Below are 16,239 nucleotides of genomic sequence, written 5' to 3'. Positions count from 1 at the left end.
ACACATACTATTTGTCATTCATGTGTCCTCAACCACTGCCTTCTCTCAAAGCCATTTCTACCCACTAATCCCTAAAGCATCTAAAGTAACACCTGGGCATTGCTTTGCTTTTCTTATCAACATAATGGCTGCCTAAAAACTCTTAATAAAGAATAAACTAGCTTCCTGGGTCAAGTAATCAAAACCCAGGAGAAGAGGAAAAAACCCCAAGTCAGCTTGAACTTTAAACAAATCAAGTGTGCATGCTACAGTGCCAACAAGCAAATCAAGCTCAACATATTGATTGGCAATGTCACGCATTAGTTCTTAAGCAATAAAATCTGGGTGCTGTGGTATTGCTCTATCTATTTGCTGGCAGGGGTTGAAGTTCCAAGCCCGAGGCCTATCCTATTCTGTTAGTGGCTGTGCTGATATCACAACTGTACATATTAAGTGTTGAGACAATCAGCAGAAAAAACAAATCAAAGGAAATTCATTTGATATGACATTTCTCAAAGTGCAAGTCTGAAAGGACACTTAGTTTAGCTCAAGGTAAAACACCTGTTATGGTACTAACTGTAATCTCACACTTTGTGGTAGCCAAAATAGAATTAGGGAATTGTTGTTTTGTGAAAGGGAGGGAAATCCCTATTCTACTTGCACAACGGTCGATATAACACACCTGTAATTTAATTGCTGTTGTTTGGCATTAAGCATGACTATAAGAGTGAACCAGGGAGACTCAAGCTGCCACATCCGATGAAACTTTTATCGGAATAAGGCCCCAGGAGGAGTCCTTACTCCTTCTGTTTAGACAGTAATCATCAAAAAGACATAAAACACAAGGTTCATCCCTTTGGGCAGTCACTAAAGACTTTACAAGACAACAAACTGAGAAAAAAACCCAAAATACAAGTTACTGGAAGAGGGTTGAGTGCACTGCACAGGGTTAGGTACAGTGGTGCAGACGTAAACACCTTAAAAAAAAGTATTCTCTATGGAAATAGTGTGTGATCCATCCGGTCTCAACAACTGTCAGAATAAAAGGATGTCCAAAAGTCTCTATTCAGAGAAGTTACCGGAACGTACCGGCACTTACTCAGTCACTCTCACTGACAGATTATATTTGGTCTAGTAAAAAATATAACAAAACTAATTAAACTCTGTATCGGTTGATGCTCAGTATCAAAATTATTTGAAATGGATTTGGAGTGAAAAAAGTGCTCAGGACATTTCTTTCCTAAACATTATAATGAAGTACCACATTTTTCTCTTCATTTACATCATTCCTTCTTATTGTCTAGTTGATTTGCATTTCTTCCCTCCCCATTGTTCCTTTTTTTTTTACTTTGCTCCCTCTCCCTCAGTCTCTACTCGACTCTCTCCCACTGCATAGCTCCAGTGAGCCGACTCCCCGCCAGGCAGTGCAGCCCAGGAGGGAGCAACCAGCTGAATTATTGAGAGCATAAAAACGCTGCCGCTAATGGATCCTGAATAAACACACTGGCTAAGCTTCTCCCGCGGCTTCCTCTGCTGCCACAAGGTATCAAGCTGGAAACACTGAGGTTGAGGATGCTGCGGAGGCTTTGTCTGGAGCTGAGCCACAGTTATGACACCCAGGCCTGCCACCCGCCACCCTGACAAAACTGTTTAATTATTATCTAAATATGACGGCCTGCAAAATAAAAATCCATCTCATTAATTTCAACTTTGTATAAAAACAGGCCAGGACTATCCATGGATTTTTATTTTATTTTTTTTATATTTTGGGTTATTCTTTTAGGAGTTAGGTCCCCTATATAGCCTTTCTTTTCCATCTATCTCTAGAGCTTTTTCACGGAGCTGTGGTTATGCTGTGTGTGTGATAAAAGACATCACTGCCAGAGCGTTGGTGGCTCTTACAAGTTAAACAGCAGACGTGAACATCGTATGCAGAGGCTCGCTGTTGAAGACGCCATTGAGACCACAGAACAGAAACACCGTATAGCCCATGGTCACCTGCACTTTTGTTATTGAGGAACCATCTTTCACCAACCTAAACTGAACTGAAGTACCACAATGGGGCTTACCACTCATGAGAGCTGAGACCAGTGTGGGCGGGGCCTGGTCAGATGAACGGGCTAGTTGGCTAAGCGACCACTGGTGTAATAATTTGTAAACTAACCTACCTCAACCTACTCTCTGTGGGGTTTGAAAGCAGGCCTTATGTATGTTTTCCTTGTTTTCATCCCATATCAAAAAACTGAGTAAAGCTATGACCCTGCTTAGCTGTATATTTTAAATATTTAATTGTATTAGGCCTTTGTTAGCGTAGTATCAAGGGTTTGTACATGCGGGAGCTCACTACCATTTAACTAGTTCTGGATCTAATTAAATTAAAGATAGAACCATAGCAGAGCGTCTTCATCTTGTTCTGTGATAATGAACACACTCCGAGGGAAATGAGAAGAAGAGATAGAAATAAAATACGAACGGAAGAGTCATAAAAAAGAAAGGGGGAAGAAAATGTTGGCCCTGCAGCAAACTGGAGCTTCTAAGATTGTGACTCATCTGAAAATCTGAGTACATCTGTGTGTATCAATCCCAATTCTGTTACTATGCACTGTGGACTGTATGTGTGAGTGTGTGGAGAAGGTGATTCCCATACCAAGAGGGATGAAATACAATTATTCTGATTTATGTAAATGCATTGTAATGTAGCTCTACTGCAACTTAGAGATACAGAAAAAAAGTAAAAAGGGAGAGATTTTAAAGCAAAGAAAGCAACGGTGTCACTCAATGAAGAAGAAAAATAAAACAAAACAGATAAACATTAGGCTGAAACCCATGGGCAACACATGCACTGATGCTTGAAATACCAGAAGTTTCAAAACTGTCAATTTGTCCTCAAAGTAACTTCCAAGTACATCATCAAACCTGATGTGACACACTTTGGAATCCCATGGGAATGCATGTAAGTTGCTGTTGCCGTAGCACCCTGGTGTGGTGCTTCAAAATGCAATATGTAGGCAGCTAAAATATTCTATGAGTCAATTTGTAGGCTTAAAAAACATTCTACTACAAGGTTGCCCTGATGGTATGGCAATACAGGATGACCAAACATGGTCTGACAAGACTTTCATCAGCTCCGCTTTGCAATGTAGTCAGTCTCGGTTTTCAAATGCTGTGATGTGGCTGTTTAAGGCAAAATGTGTTTGTTCACCCCTTGGGTCTCAGGATATGTAGACACACAACATTAACCTTTTAAGTCTCCAACTTCAGCTCAGTAGGTCCAGAAATAGAGGCTGCCCTGGCTAACCCTGGCCTTAGCCGACTGCCTTACTACTGCCTTCTGAACTTTCCACTGCACAGCATTTTGCAAACAGCCCTATCAGATGTCAGAATGCAGCCAACAGGCATGAACTGAGCGTGTGTGTCATGCCTCCACAGGGGTAGTGCGATGTTTTCTGTGACAGCCGTACCAGAAAGTTTCACGTTATTGTGCACTATCTCAAGACAGAGGATGATTACTTCTGGTGAAAGAACAAAGGCAAGCTTCAATGTACTGTGCTTTAGTCAAAGCAATGTTAGGCATTTTTACTTGTGCGAGTGGAATCCACTGAGTAACATTGTTATCAAGAGATAAAACACATTAAACACACTGGGCATTCTGCCATGCTGATGAGCTTACCTTCTTCTTGTCTCTCATGGAGCTCTTGCCTCGCACCATGATTTTGCATCCCGTCTCTGCTTCCAACTGTTTGGCTGTGAGTCCCCGAGGGCCAAGGATTCTCCCCACAAAGTTATACTGCAGATACAGAGAGAGAAATAAATCGGTGAGTCTATGGGTGAATATAGAGTGAGATATTACTTTACATCAGGACATCACTATATGAAACCGGACCACATTGGAGAAAGTCTCCAAAGTCTACAAATGGTCAAGTTAATTTTGAATTTGCTCAACACAGGACAATATTCAGGCATACATACAAACTTAGGACACAAAGATTCCACTTTCCATGAGCTTCAAAAGAGCACAACATCAGCATTGCTTTGGATATCTATCCTCTGCTGCCACAACTACACACTCCACGAAAAGAGATGGTAGAGACAACATCTAAGATACCCATCAGCCATGGTTTCTTCTGCTGAATTAGCTGCATTGTTGTTGTTTTTCTCTCCTCGCAATGGTGGCAGCGCTACTGGAGATGACAAGTGAGTTTAAAAGAATATTACCAAGGAAGAAGAGCGTGCAATTCTAATAAAAGCTAAGTTTGTTGTTTTGTTTTTCTGCCTGACTTGATTTCCAACTACAGGCTACACAGGGGTTGGCTTGGACTTACTTTATCATCCACACTAAATGTCAAATAGTCCTGAGAATACAGGGAATTAGTCTGGGTGGGAATGTTGGGGAGAAAACAAGGGGGAAATTGAGTAGGAAGGGTGAAGAGGGGGAGGCGCGTTCTGAGGTGGGGTAGTGGGCTTGAGACTGTTTTCTTATCAAGGTCCCCATTCACTGGTGAGTGGCTTTGGAGCTTTGTACCAAAAAGAAACGCATTTACCAACGTAATCCTCTCCACTTCCAACGGGATAAAGGGGAAATGTGTTGAAATAATCCAACATAATTTTCAGCCAAAATAAAAACAGAAGTAAAGGAGGTGAGCTGAGGAGAGGGGGGGGGAGCACATTGACGCATAAAGAGGTAAACAAACCCCCTGTTTAAACACAGCGCACAGCGGCTGGCGGGGAGCACAATGGGTAAGAATCTCTGACACTATAAAAACATGATATTTTTTGCTCAAGCAAAATCTCCAGACCTGAAATATTTAAATGCTCACTGACATGGTGGAAAGCCTTTCTTGACAATGAGAAACACGAGTGTTCATCTTTTGAAGTGTTACAATGAGCTGTGACACCACTGCCTTAAATTCTTAAATTCAGTCACATCTGCTTACGCACTCCACTGCATCAGTGCCTTTACAAAATCCAAATAGGCCATCAGGGAGGTCACATTTAATTATAGAGGGATTACAAAATTTAACACAATGTTGGTGTATTTTCCCTACACAACATAAACAAACACTTAGAAGGACAGCCAAAAAATACAGCCTGTTGTTTTCCTTGTCCCCGTCACTGTGTTTGCCTGCAACCGTAGCCTGCCTCAGACAGGAAAGACACACCCTGTGGCTGGAGAGATGCTGGAGTCCCTGCAGATTTTCATAGCATGCAGCTACACAGGCTTTATGCATGTGTGTTTGTCACAAGGCAACTGTCTGTTTGGTTAACTTAAACCAAGGAAACTGGTGCAGGGGCTATTTTTGCTAGCTTGTGTGTGTCTACAGAGGGATGTAGGGACACCTGTCCTCAGAGGTCAGCCACCAACGGTGCATGTTGGCCTGCTTCTGACTTGTACGTACACACATGCACACGCGAACACACACGGCCTCAAGGAGCACAGGAGAGAGCTGTCTGTCTGCATCACAGTACCCGTTGCAGACAAGGGTGAACCCCAAGCTGTGGGCATTATGGTGGTGCCGTGGTACTCCTACACAACACACATGGACATACACACAGCCTCTAACCTATTACACAAACGCTACAATGGCAATGTCCCTGGAGTCCTTATACAGCATACCCTGCTAACAACTGCAGTATTATATTTGACAAATGCAAGCTGCCATTTGGCACAAAACGCACCCCTACAAGGTTTAAAAAGTCTCTATTTATGTAGGTTTCCATTCAGATAGAACCTATATTCCCACCAGTCTAAAACATTTAGATATACCCACTATAAATATATTAAATACATCCAGTAAATTAATTACATAGTTATTCAAGACAAGAGTATGGGAATGAGTATATAAGATTCAAAATACGAGGTGGACGCTTGTTGGTAAATCCCAAAATGACACAGAAGGAAATTTTAACATTTTATGTTCTACCCTTCTCTCACAACTCTCTCTCTCTCTCTGGCAGTGGAATGTGTTTCTCTGTGGACACGAATATGTTGATGACAATTGCACTTGACAGGAAGCATGGGCTGATGGTAGAAAGCTTAGAGAATTAAAAAGAGAAAAGGTTAGCAAGAGGCTGACAGAAGAGCGGGGGGGGGGCGTATGAACGTCTTGTTTTTCCAGTGCCACAGTGTTCACATAGTTTTCCCACTCTGGATGCGGAACTTCATCTGAGAGGTCGCTCAGGGATAAAGCATTGGGGCAGGCGGTCACATGGGGGTGGCTCAGGTTTTACGGCCACCCCCGATGGAGTAAGAGCTTGTGGGTAAAGACTTGTGCACCAGTGTCAGATGTGTTTTACTGATGACAGAGGCATGTGCACAAACTCACACATGCATGTGGGCGGGGGCGCAGAGCAGGCGTTGTGTCTGGCCAAGCAATTCCCACAATTTTCTTTTACAAACATCACTCAAGGAAAATCTCCACGCCAAGACACATCAAATGACCTTGTCTGTGCTTCTCACCACAATCTGGCAATGTAACAAGAAAACTCATCTTAATTAAATCTCACAATTCAAAGTATAACTCTGTAAATACAAATGATGCCAAAGTCATCTCAGTGATGGAATATAGCTTAAAGTTTTAACTATAGGGGATGGCTCTCTCTCTCTCTCTGCTCCCTGCTCTGCGCTGATGGGTTGACATTCTTCTCAAGGATGTTGATATGCTGTTAGGAAAGGTGACCTCCATTTTAAGCCACTAGAATGTAGAGACAACGAAAAGCCACGCGGGTGAGTTATCAGAAGGGTGCAGGGCCATTGAGCCCGCCAGGAATTCCACTCTGTAAAGCCTGAGGAGTAGGATGGATACAGTGCCCTCACTGCCAAATACACTATTCACTCTTCACCTCTTCTCGGTAAACCATCTAGCCTCCCTCACACCTACTAAAAAAAGCTTGTTTTCTTATATATTCCTGATGCTCAACCGGTTTGGGAACCACCATGGCTTTCTGGCTGGATTTCCTTAGCTCTGCACCCTCTAGGACCCCTTGAAGCAGTAACTTATGATAGGGGAAAGTGTTGAAATTTTATAGGATTTTAACAATAGATAATACATATAAATTAAATAAAGACTCAAAGTAAAATTGTGCAGATTATATAGTAAAGTTTTCCCCTACTGCCTGGTCCTCCAATAACTGGAAATAGAGAGCAATAGGGCCATGCTGGCGTTGAACAAAACAATTGCGGAAAAAAAGTATGTATACTAGCTCTGTTTAATCAGGCGCTACTATCGGCACCCATCTGGTGAACAGAATACATGCATAAACCGTTTTGTATTTGCTGACGAGGAAGCTCCCAGTAGTCTCCTATTCTCTTTGTATCTTTGCTGCACTCTTATTTCCTCTGCTCATTTATAGAATTAGAAGATTAGAGACACCGGGGCCTTTGGTGGACTAACTTTTCCTCAATCCTCTGTTTCGTTCTCATTTTATCTCCGTTTTTCAAATAAACACACAAATACAGAGAATTGCATACAGTATAGACAAATAGTTTGTATGCAAACACAGAAAGACAGGCGCACGCACCCTTACACATACACACAAAGCCCCCTTCAGGACAAGGGCTTACACTGACATTAAAGGGCCTTTGTTTAGCCCTAGTTATCGCTACTCCACAGGCGGGTTATGTTGTGAGCATATCTACGTCGATGCCACTGTGTGTTTATGAGCATGAGTGTGTGAAACCACAATGTATGGAGTGAACTCTTGCAGACACCCTTGGCACCAAGAGCTGATTGTCGCATGGGTTTCTGTGTGAGTACATTGTGGTTTGTTTTTGTGTGAACAACTAAGAAACATAAGCAGTTTCACCAACAATGCTCAGGGAAGCAGAACAATTGAGCCTTTGATGGCGTTTGTTTGTGGTGGTGGGGAGACGGGAAATGAGATCATGTAGGGCTCTGGCTGTGTGTGCGTAGAGCTTATCGAAGAGCGGGGGCCAGGTCGGGAGGAGAATACCAATCACTTATTAGCTGGTCTCGCTGGGGTTATGGAAATGAGGAACCGTTCATTCAGTGCAATGTATCAAAGCAAGGTGATATTAGTGGTTACACCAGTAACTCACTTGATTCTTCTATCATAAGTATCATTTTGAAACAGCTTGTACCAAAGTAATGGCTAATCATTTATCACAGCAAATCTCCTCATACCTGAAACGGCTGTTTTACAGTAACTTCCATGTCCACCGTCTTGTAGCGGCACTGGACGCACATAAGGTTCTATCATGCCTTATTGAGGTCCACCTGCTCTGGTTCTCTTGGAACATTGCTCTTGGTTCCCTCTCCTTTAATATTCCTTTTTTTCTGTACACTGAGAAGGGTTCTTTTTCTCTCTCTTTGTCTTGGTACACAGGATCTTGCCTTTCCTCTTCTGCATATCTGTCATTCCCCCGTGTGCATGGGTCTCTCGTGGCACAAATCAACGTTTCTGTCCGTCTACACACCTTCTTTGACACCAGCCGGCTGCCTGTTTTCATCACTCATTCACCTTTTGGTGGAAATTCATCCATCATTCAATTAATCCATCTTACTACCCTTTGCCTTGTGGCCTGATCACCACAACCCATGCACATTACGTACACAGAGAGATGTTTTACGCAGCTTTTCTACAGAGTAAACAGACAGGAGGGAAGGGAGAGGGAAGGAGCACGTGCCTAACCAACAGTAGCGTGCATGCTTTATCTATAGGAGGGACAGAGGAGGTGAGGCTGGGGCGATAAAGGAGTCAAAATCAGACTTAGATTCCAATGGTGACATTTTCGCCTCAAAGCCCTATAGACTTCAAAGCGTTCTATTCAGCACATCCAGCATTTAGCACCTAATCCATGGCTCCTTTGATAATTCTGTTTGGGTTTATTTTGGGGTTGCAGGCAGGGTGGAAATAAAGACTAGGGATGACAGAGAGATGGAAAGCATAAAGATTGATGTCAACTGGAAGTTTGGAAGGCGCGAGTGAATGAAGCACAGAGCAAAGTTCGTGAACTTTTAGATAAGCCAGCTGCAGAAAGAAAAAAAAAAAGAGCAGGGGGCCGCTTAATAACATAAGGTCTCTCCCTTCATGTTCGATTGAGTGTTAGTTTATCACAAGTCAATAGAAGACTGCCCTTTGACAGAGCTGAGACGGCTGTGGACTAATTCTAGCCATGCTGTGCTACCTTATCTGCAACAATCTTGTCCAGAGCAGGGAGGGAAATGGTAACTACTTAAGATTGGTCACGTGTAGCCAGAATAGCCATTATTAATAGATAATTGCATTCCGGGGATTCAAGAGAAGCACAGGCGATCTGGTCTGTGCACACCGACACTGTACAGGCAGACACTACGCCCCAGGTGTAGCCTCTGATTCCCGCCAGTCAACCCTTCTCCTTTGTCCTTCATTCTCCGTTTTCACCTGTCTATGCCTCTCATCTTAACAACTGCAGAGATGAACAAGTCAAGGAAGCACTAAACACCATCCACTTACAGTATACAACCACAAGTTTGTAATATGCAAGCAATCACTGGCCTTAGTGTAGATCTAAATGCATATCTGACAGCTTACACTGTTGCCCTTCATCATGTTAACTGACTACAACAAATAGAGCCCACTCTGTTTGAATTGTCATTGTAATTACCCGCTTCATCAAATAGGTAACTAGAAGACCATCCGTTCATCAAATTATCATCATCATGCATGGCTGGCTAGCTAGAGATATCAAAATCCTCCACTCTGCCGCTCTTTCAGAGAGGTGAGGTGAGGTGTGGGGCCGTACATTTCCAGGACTGGTAATGACTTAAGGGGGTCAGAAGGATATCAGGAGCTGGCATGATAAGTGATGACACCCTCATGGGAACGAGCTTAATGACTTTCTCTGTGCAGGGAACTGGCTGGTTTGGTCCGGGAAATTTTACTGCAGTGAAACAGAAAGGTCCAGGACATCCTGTCTGCTCAAAATCACCAAAGCCTCTTTTATTGGTGTTATTAAATATCTGTGCATTGCGGTCATCAGGCAATGAAGCAATTAAGTTTTCCCCTCTCTCCCAAACAGGAAAAACAAGCTAACATGTGTGCAAACAACAGCATGTCGTGGTACAAAACACTTCTTTAGCAAAATTATTTAAGGCAATTTAAGAGTATATATATATATATATATATATATATATATATATATATATATATATATATATATATCATCAGATTCACTTAAAGGCAAACTAGATCAAATCCTAATTGTGATGATTCTACTTCAGAACACAAACATTCCATTTATCTTGATTTTTTAACAGCAGGATTGTTAGTGGTTTAAAATTTGAGCAATTAATTAAAATTAGTTTAGAATGTCAGTTTTAGCTTACCCATTCATATATTCTTATTATGTATTCACAACTCATGTCATTTTCTGTTGTAATTACCTGTTTGACGTGTTTTATTTAGTAAAGTATTTTAGAAAGGCACCATTTTTAACTTTTAAATAAATGAGACAAGGAAAAGTTGATGATTGCCTTTCTTCTGGCTGTAATACGCCGATAAACAACAACAAAAGAAACCAGTCTCCCGTCTCCAACAACTGCGTGCATGGAGCCATTATTGATCAACCACTCCATGGCTTTCTTTATGCCGACAAGTCATTTGCTGTGTTCGATTGGATTCATTTGCCTTCAAAACACAGAGCAATAACCAAAAAATGTAGACTTGCAGGGGATCAAACATGCTCCGCTTTAGATCATAAGTTTAGAGGCGACGAGTGAAGCGGAAGAGGGGAAATTGCGGGTGGAGGGGGGTTCAAAAGGATTCCATTGCTGAGACAAAAAAACTAAAGTACCATGACAACACACTAAACACCAGACAAACACAAATGCCACGGACTCACCAACAGCAGAGCTGTATTGCACAGCTGGTTCTACAGACCTATCTATTCTTTTCTATCAGGCCTCTTCATGCTGTTGAGAAGAGTTCAGACATTCATGTTTGGCAGTTGCTCAAGAACTTACATCTAACTGAGGGTCCCATTTCATAGAGTCAGCACAGCAAAGGTGCTGTCTGTGGATGCATGTGCATCTTTTCCCTTGTAAGCATTACTTTCTACCCAGTGACCTGCCCACAACCCACCTGGGCATTTAACAGTTGGCGTACACAAATACACAGGGAATAAAGTAGAGACAGAGGTGCACTTAAAAAGACATGTCACATCCTACCAGAGGCCTGAAGGTCAACGGAAATGACATGCTGAGCTGCCAGTCAGCTGCCTATCAATGTGTGTGTAAACGTGCGCTTGGGAAAGAAGCGGAGCCACAGATAGCATTTAATTGAAGGTTGAAGTTATCAGATAGCCTGCGACTCAGCTGTCAGTCAAGATGCAGTCACCACAGTGACGCTTCACAGCTCTCTGCACCACTGACGACATCAGGAAACGGCTGACTTTGAAGAACGGTGAGGGAGTGAGGAGACAGACACACGGGCAGACAGAATGATAGAGACACATAAACACATTTACAGACAGATGTGGGGCACACAGGAAAGTACACACAGGCCAGGAGAGGGACACACTTAAGGGAATTAGAGTAGAGGCGTGCTGGCAAGGCAAGTTATTTTGGTAGAATTGACATGCTGCACTGCACCCAGGCACCAGGAAAATCTAATTATCCACTGGTGAAACCAGAGCAGGGGACGCGTAGGTGAGACAGAGAGAGCCCCATTGAGCAAGTGTGACCTCAGTATAAGGATATGGTGGGTAAAGGTAAGGGGGAGGTAAGTGGATGGCGGGTATCAAAAAATGACACAGGAAGTGTGGAAAGAAGGAAAAGATGGGGAGGCATGAACAATGACAAATCTTCCACAGCCGGTGAGTTGTTGCCAAGAACACAAAAGAGAGGCTTGAACCATGATTCCCTGATTTCTTGGGAGAACCTCACACACACACACACGCACGCACGCACGCACACACACCTTTTTGATTGGGGGAGTGTGGGAAATCAGACGGAAATATGAGAGGGGGGAAAATATTCCCCAGTCTAATAATCATCATTATGGTTTCCTTCCCTTTTAGCATCAGTCAGATGGGGGAAAGGAAGTGACATTTTTCTTCTTTCTTTCTTCTTTTCACTTCATCCTACATCATCTCCTGTCTTCCACCACCACAAAATGATCCCAGTCGGCCTCCTTGAAAACATTAAATGTATAATATAGAGATACTGTAGCTCGGTCTGTGTTTGTTTTTGTTTCTTGAACTACATAGTACCAAGACAAGCTCAGGTGGAAGTCAGACGAACATGCAGTAACGTTTTATCTACTGTTGTCTGATGTTCAAATTATGAAATCTCAAATTGAATTCCCTCATTCCCCCAACCAAATATCTTAAATTTAAAAATGGCAGTGTAAACAAAAAGCAGTATGCATACATATGTCTGCATAACTTACAAGTTACACTGGTGGAATTCAAATGCTTTTTACGTGGAATAAAAGGTGAATATAATTCTGAAATGCACATAATGTACATGTAATTGTGAAAGTAATTTCAAAACTTGTTTTTCTTATCTTTGGATTTGAAAAATATAATTCAATTAAGAACCTGCTGCTGATTTCCCCTGGTTCCAATCATCACATCTATATACAAAAAAGCTATCTGTCAGTTTAAGCTTTTCCTTACTTAATGACCACACTTGGTGGAATATGTGTACCAAAATAGCGTGAAAAAATGTCCAAGTGAAATATGTGTCATTTTGCATTACCATTAATTGTGTTTCACCTCAGCATCCTTGTTGTGTTCATGTTAGTGTGTGTATAAATTAGCGTCTACTAAGGTCATCAGTGAGTCATCTCGGCCACCAGGGGGAAGCCTAATTAATTTAGTAGCCTTTCCTGAAGCTCGTAAACACAATTCTAAGTTACAGCCCTGCTCTGTGCAGAGCAGCATAGCACACCAAGCAAAGGGAAAGCCGGGGTCATCAGAGGATGCCACACTTTTTATAGTTTGTGTGACAGTGAGTGTGTGGGAGTTATTCCATAAGTGCCTTTAGAGCTACAGGTTGGACCCTCCTGCTTCACACATCTCTCACTCTCCTATAAAATGTACGTGGCCATTTACAGCACAGAACCCACCCACCCACCCACTCACACACACACACAACCCACCCAGAGCTGGAGCTAAGCTGATCCAAGCCAGTCCCTGGTGCCCTTTATCAATTCTGTCAGGGGGAAAATGCAATCCACGCCTGGCTGAGCCGTGCCCTGCTCTACAGTGTCTCTTATCCTTCGTCACCTCCCTCCATTCATTTCCTTGCTGCAAGCTGCTGGGATTACGAAGAGAAACGTTGCTCCTCAAGACGTGACACAACCATTCATGTGGGTGCCAAAGATTACCACGAGGACAGGAAGGTGGCTGACTGACCGTGGTCAAAACCCTGTACACACCCACTACATGCAGACACACATAAACATGAACACAACTGTCATTCTTTAGGCAAAGCTTTTACTGACTTCAGTGTTGGCACCATCTTCCTCATCAACCAGTATGATAGCTCGATCTTTCCCAGCTGTGCAGGCATGTTAATTTGTATGTCTTTCCATCCCAGAAAAGCTGTCCACGCTACAGCTCTAACCAATGTGAGTGCTCTGGCAATAAGATTTCCATCCCCTTTGAATGAATATTTATGGAATTGAGCTTTGCTTTTCATGGCACTCCTCTCTATTCGTGCCTTCTCTCAGTCTCAGCACTAATCTACCACTGAGTTGGCCCATACACACCCCAGCATGTCACGTTTTCCTGAGACAAGGGCCGATTTGGACCTCCACTTGATATATCTTTAAGGTAAAGTCCAACAACTATTGTTTAACAAACTAACAAAACAGTTATGTGAAAGTAAAATGAAAACAGAGCAAATGGGAGAGAACAAAAATACATAACTAAGTGAATTAGGAGTGGAGTGCATTATGAAAGAAGTAAGGATTGAGTAACAATGTAGAGAGAGAGAGATACTATTATTATTTTATTTACCTCTTAATTGTCGTCTTTATTGAATTTTTCTCAAGGCACCATTTGTCTGCTGGTTCCCGTGTACATATTTGATTCTAAAACAATTAAGGCAAATGCCCCAACATGATTTGCACAGCGATGATACAGCTGCAGTAGTGTGAGGTGTGTAAAGCAGCTACTTACATCAGGGTACTCTTTGACAGGCACAAACAGTTTTTCCTGCAGGTGGACGATGGGTCCGATAGGCTCAGGCAGCTCCAGGGGGTGTCTTTCCACAAGGCCATTCACTGTGTCGCTGTACATGTCTTTACGCACTCTGTTGATCTCTGAAACACACAAACATGTACACTGAGGTAAGCAACTGACTCAAGACAGTAGAAACCAAAAAAAAAAAAAGAAAATTGTATTTCGTCTTTGATACATCACTGTCACATTGATTTTGACTTCAGGGCAAAGGCTTAATGTAGCATATAAATCTTCGTTGTAAAAAAGAAAAGAAAAACAACAGAAATGTGTCAAATGCCTTGAGTATTGCTCTTCTTTAGACAAGTTTGTTTTCAGAGACTACTTTTATCATAGCCTGCGAGTGTACAGATGTATGACAGCTGAGCAGGCATACTAAATACCTGTAGGATATAGCAATTTTCCTGCTCAGACTAAAAACTGAATGTGTTTTTTTTATGGAAGTTATTCAATATGACAGAGACATAAGTTAAGTGTGGCACTATTAAGGGGTTGAGGCCACTGTCTCTCCTTTCTGCCTGGTACTCCCCTGTGGCTGTTCTCTAATAGAGCGTCCCGTGCGAGCGGCTGGGCAGGTGCGGAGAAGAGATGCAGAGAATTGCTCAGGTATATGCCTTCAGATCTGATCCCTCTGTCAGATAAAACTAATGGGCCGCTCTCTCACTCTCACACACACACTGCCACACACTGTTGAGAAATGGCATTTATTCATATTCGTGTGAGTGAGTCACAGTTGGATGAGGCTCAACATTTGCAATTGTAACACCAGTTAGTAGGGGACACACTGGTCTCACTTTCTAAGCTCCCATGTTTGTCATCACTATAAAGTCATGTCTTTACTAAACCAAAAAGTTAAACTCAGCAATAAAGGGTAAGAGAAATGTGATTCAAAAAGAGGCATCTACTATGGACGTCTCAGCCGACCCCAGTCTCCCACAGCGTACCGAGTTTTATTTAACTGTTACAGTTCGTGTTCGGCTATATAGGAGTCGTAATGCTGATGAAACCAAACATTTCTTGATTTTGCTGCTTCACCAACGATACAAGCTTTTACATAACAAAATAATAGGGGACTTTTATTGTCAAGAATTTATAGATAATTAAATGTGTTTATCCGTTTGCAGTGCTTGCTTTGACTACTCAGATTAGCCAGCTTTTAAATAGCAACAGCAGATGCTGCGACGTAAAAACAGAAACATCTGTAACTACAGCACAAAATACTATTTGGACGATGACACAGAGCTACTAAAGCCACGCCACTGAAGACAAACTTTCAAGTAGGTAGCCCTGTTTAATGCAAATGCAAATCCCTTCCATGCTGGGTTGCCGAGCCGAACCAGCACATATGTATGGCAAAACGTTTTTTTTAAGATTTCTTTCTGAAACAAAGTGGCAAGCCTGGTGTGGCCTTTAAGAATGACGTGTGAGGTGGTGTGGGGAAAGGTGTTAGGCACCATTTCTCATTAAACTTTTGAGCAGTTGGGAGCTCTATATTAAACTCTTGCTTGGGAACCTGACACTCAACTATAGATGCCCTCAGTAAAGCCTGAGCAACCTCTAAGTCTTACACTGAAGCAAAATTGTAAGGTGGGTCAAACTTGCATAATTAGGTTTGAGTGTGGTTATTGTTTTAAGTTAGAAAAAGTGTACACTAGTAAAGAGCTAAAAAAATAAGGCACTCAATGATGGTGTGGAATGATCAGTCCGGGGATTTCCTGTTTAGCTCAGAAAGTGTTTTCTCTGGATACTGTAGAGGACAGCCTGACAAATGTGTGATTGATAGACTCATGGACACTGACAAGCATACACACAAACATCTGGCCTGCAGCTGTGTGGACTAAACCTGCGGGACACATCAGAACCGTACAAACGAGCCAGGAAACTCGGCCGAGAGCGACTCCTTCCCAAATAGCATGACCTCAGCACTCTGTGGTCCACACAGATACTCCCAAAAGTCCCAAAAGATGAATTCATCCTCATGGTATCTAGCCCAGAAGACAGATTACATCAGTTCTAAATGACACAAGCGGCTTCGGGCCACATCCAGGCTTTGTGTATGAGCAGAGGGTCTTGGC

At 42.5% G+C, this 16,239-nt stretch overlaps 1 protein-coding gene across 6 annotated transcripts in view; it reads right to left on the bottom strand.

Annotated features, from left to right (window-relative positions):
* The window catches only part of qkia (QKI, KH domain containing, RNA binding a), a 76,624-nt gene that overhangs the window by 34,242 nt on the left and 26,143 nt on the right, over positions 1-16,239 (bottom strand). For all 6 annotated transcript variants that reach the window (XM_083924435.1, XM_083924438.1, XM_083924439.1 and 3 more), the window contains exons 2-3: positions 14,105-14,247; positions 3,650-3,766 (exon numbers count right to left, since the gene is read on the bottom strand). In XM_083924435.1, the coding sequence (XP_083780561.1) occupies positions 3,650-3,766; positions 14,105-14,247 (260 nt within the window). The remainder of the gene's footprint in view (positions 1-3,649; positions 3,767-14,104; positions 14,248-16,239) is intronic.

Source organism: Echiichthys vipera (assembly GCF_963691815.1).
Source record: "Echiichthys vipera genome assembly, chromosome: 12".
Classification (NCBI taxonomy): Eukaryota; Metazoa; Chordata; class Actinopteri; order Perciformes; family Trachinidae; genus Echiichthys; species Echiichthys vipera.
Note: the sequence above shows the minus strand (reverse complement) of the source record. Positions and strands in the feature narration are given on the sequence as shown.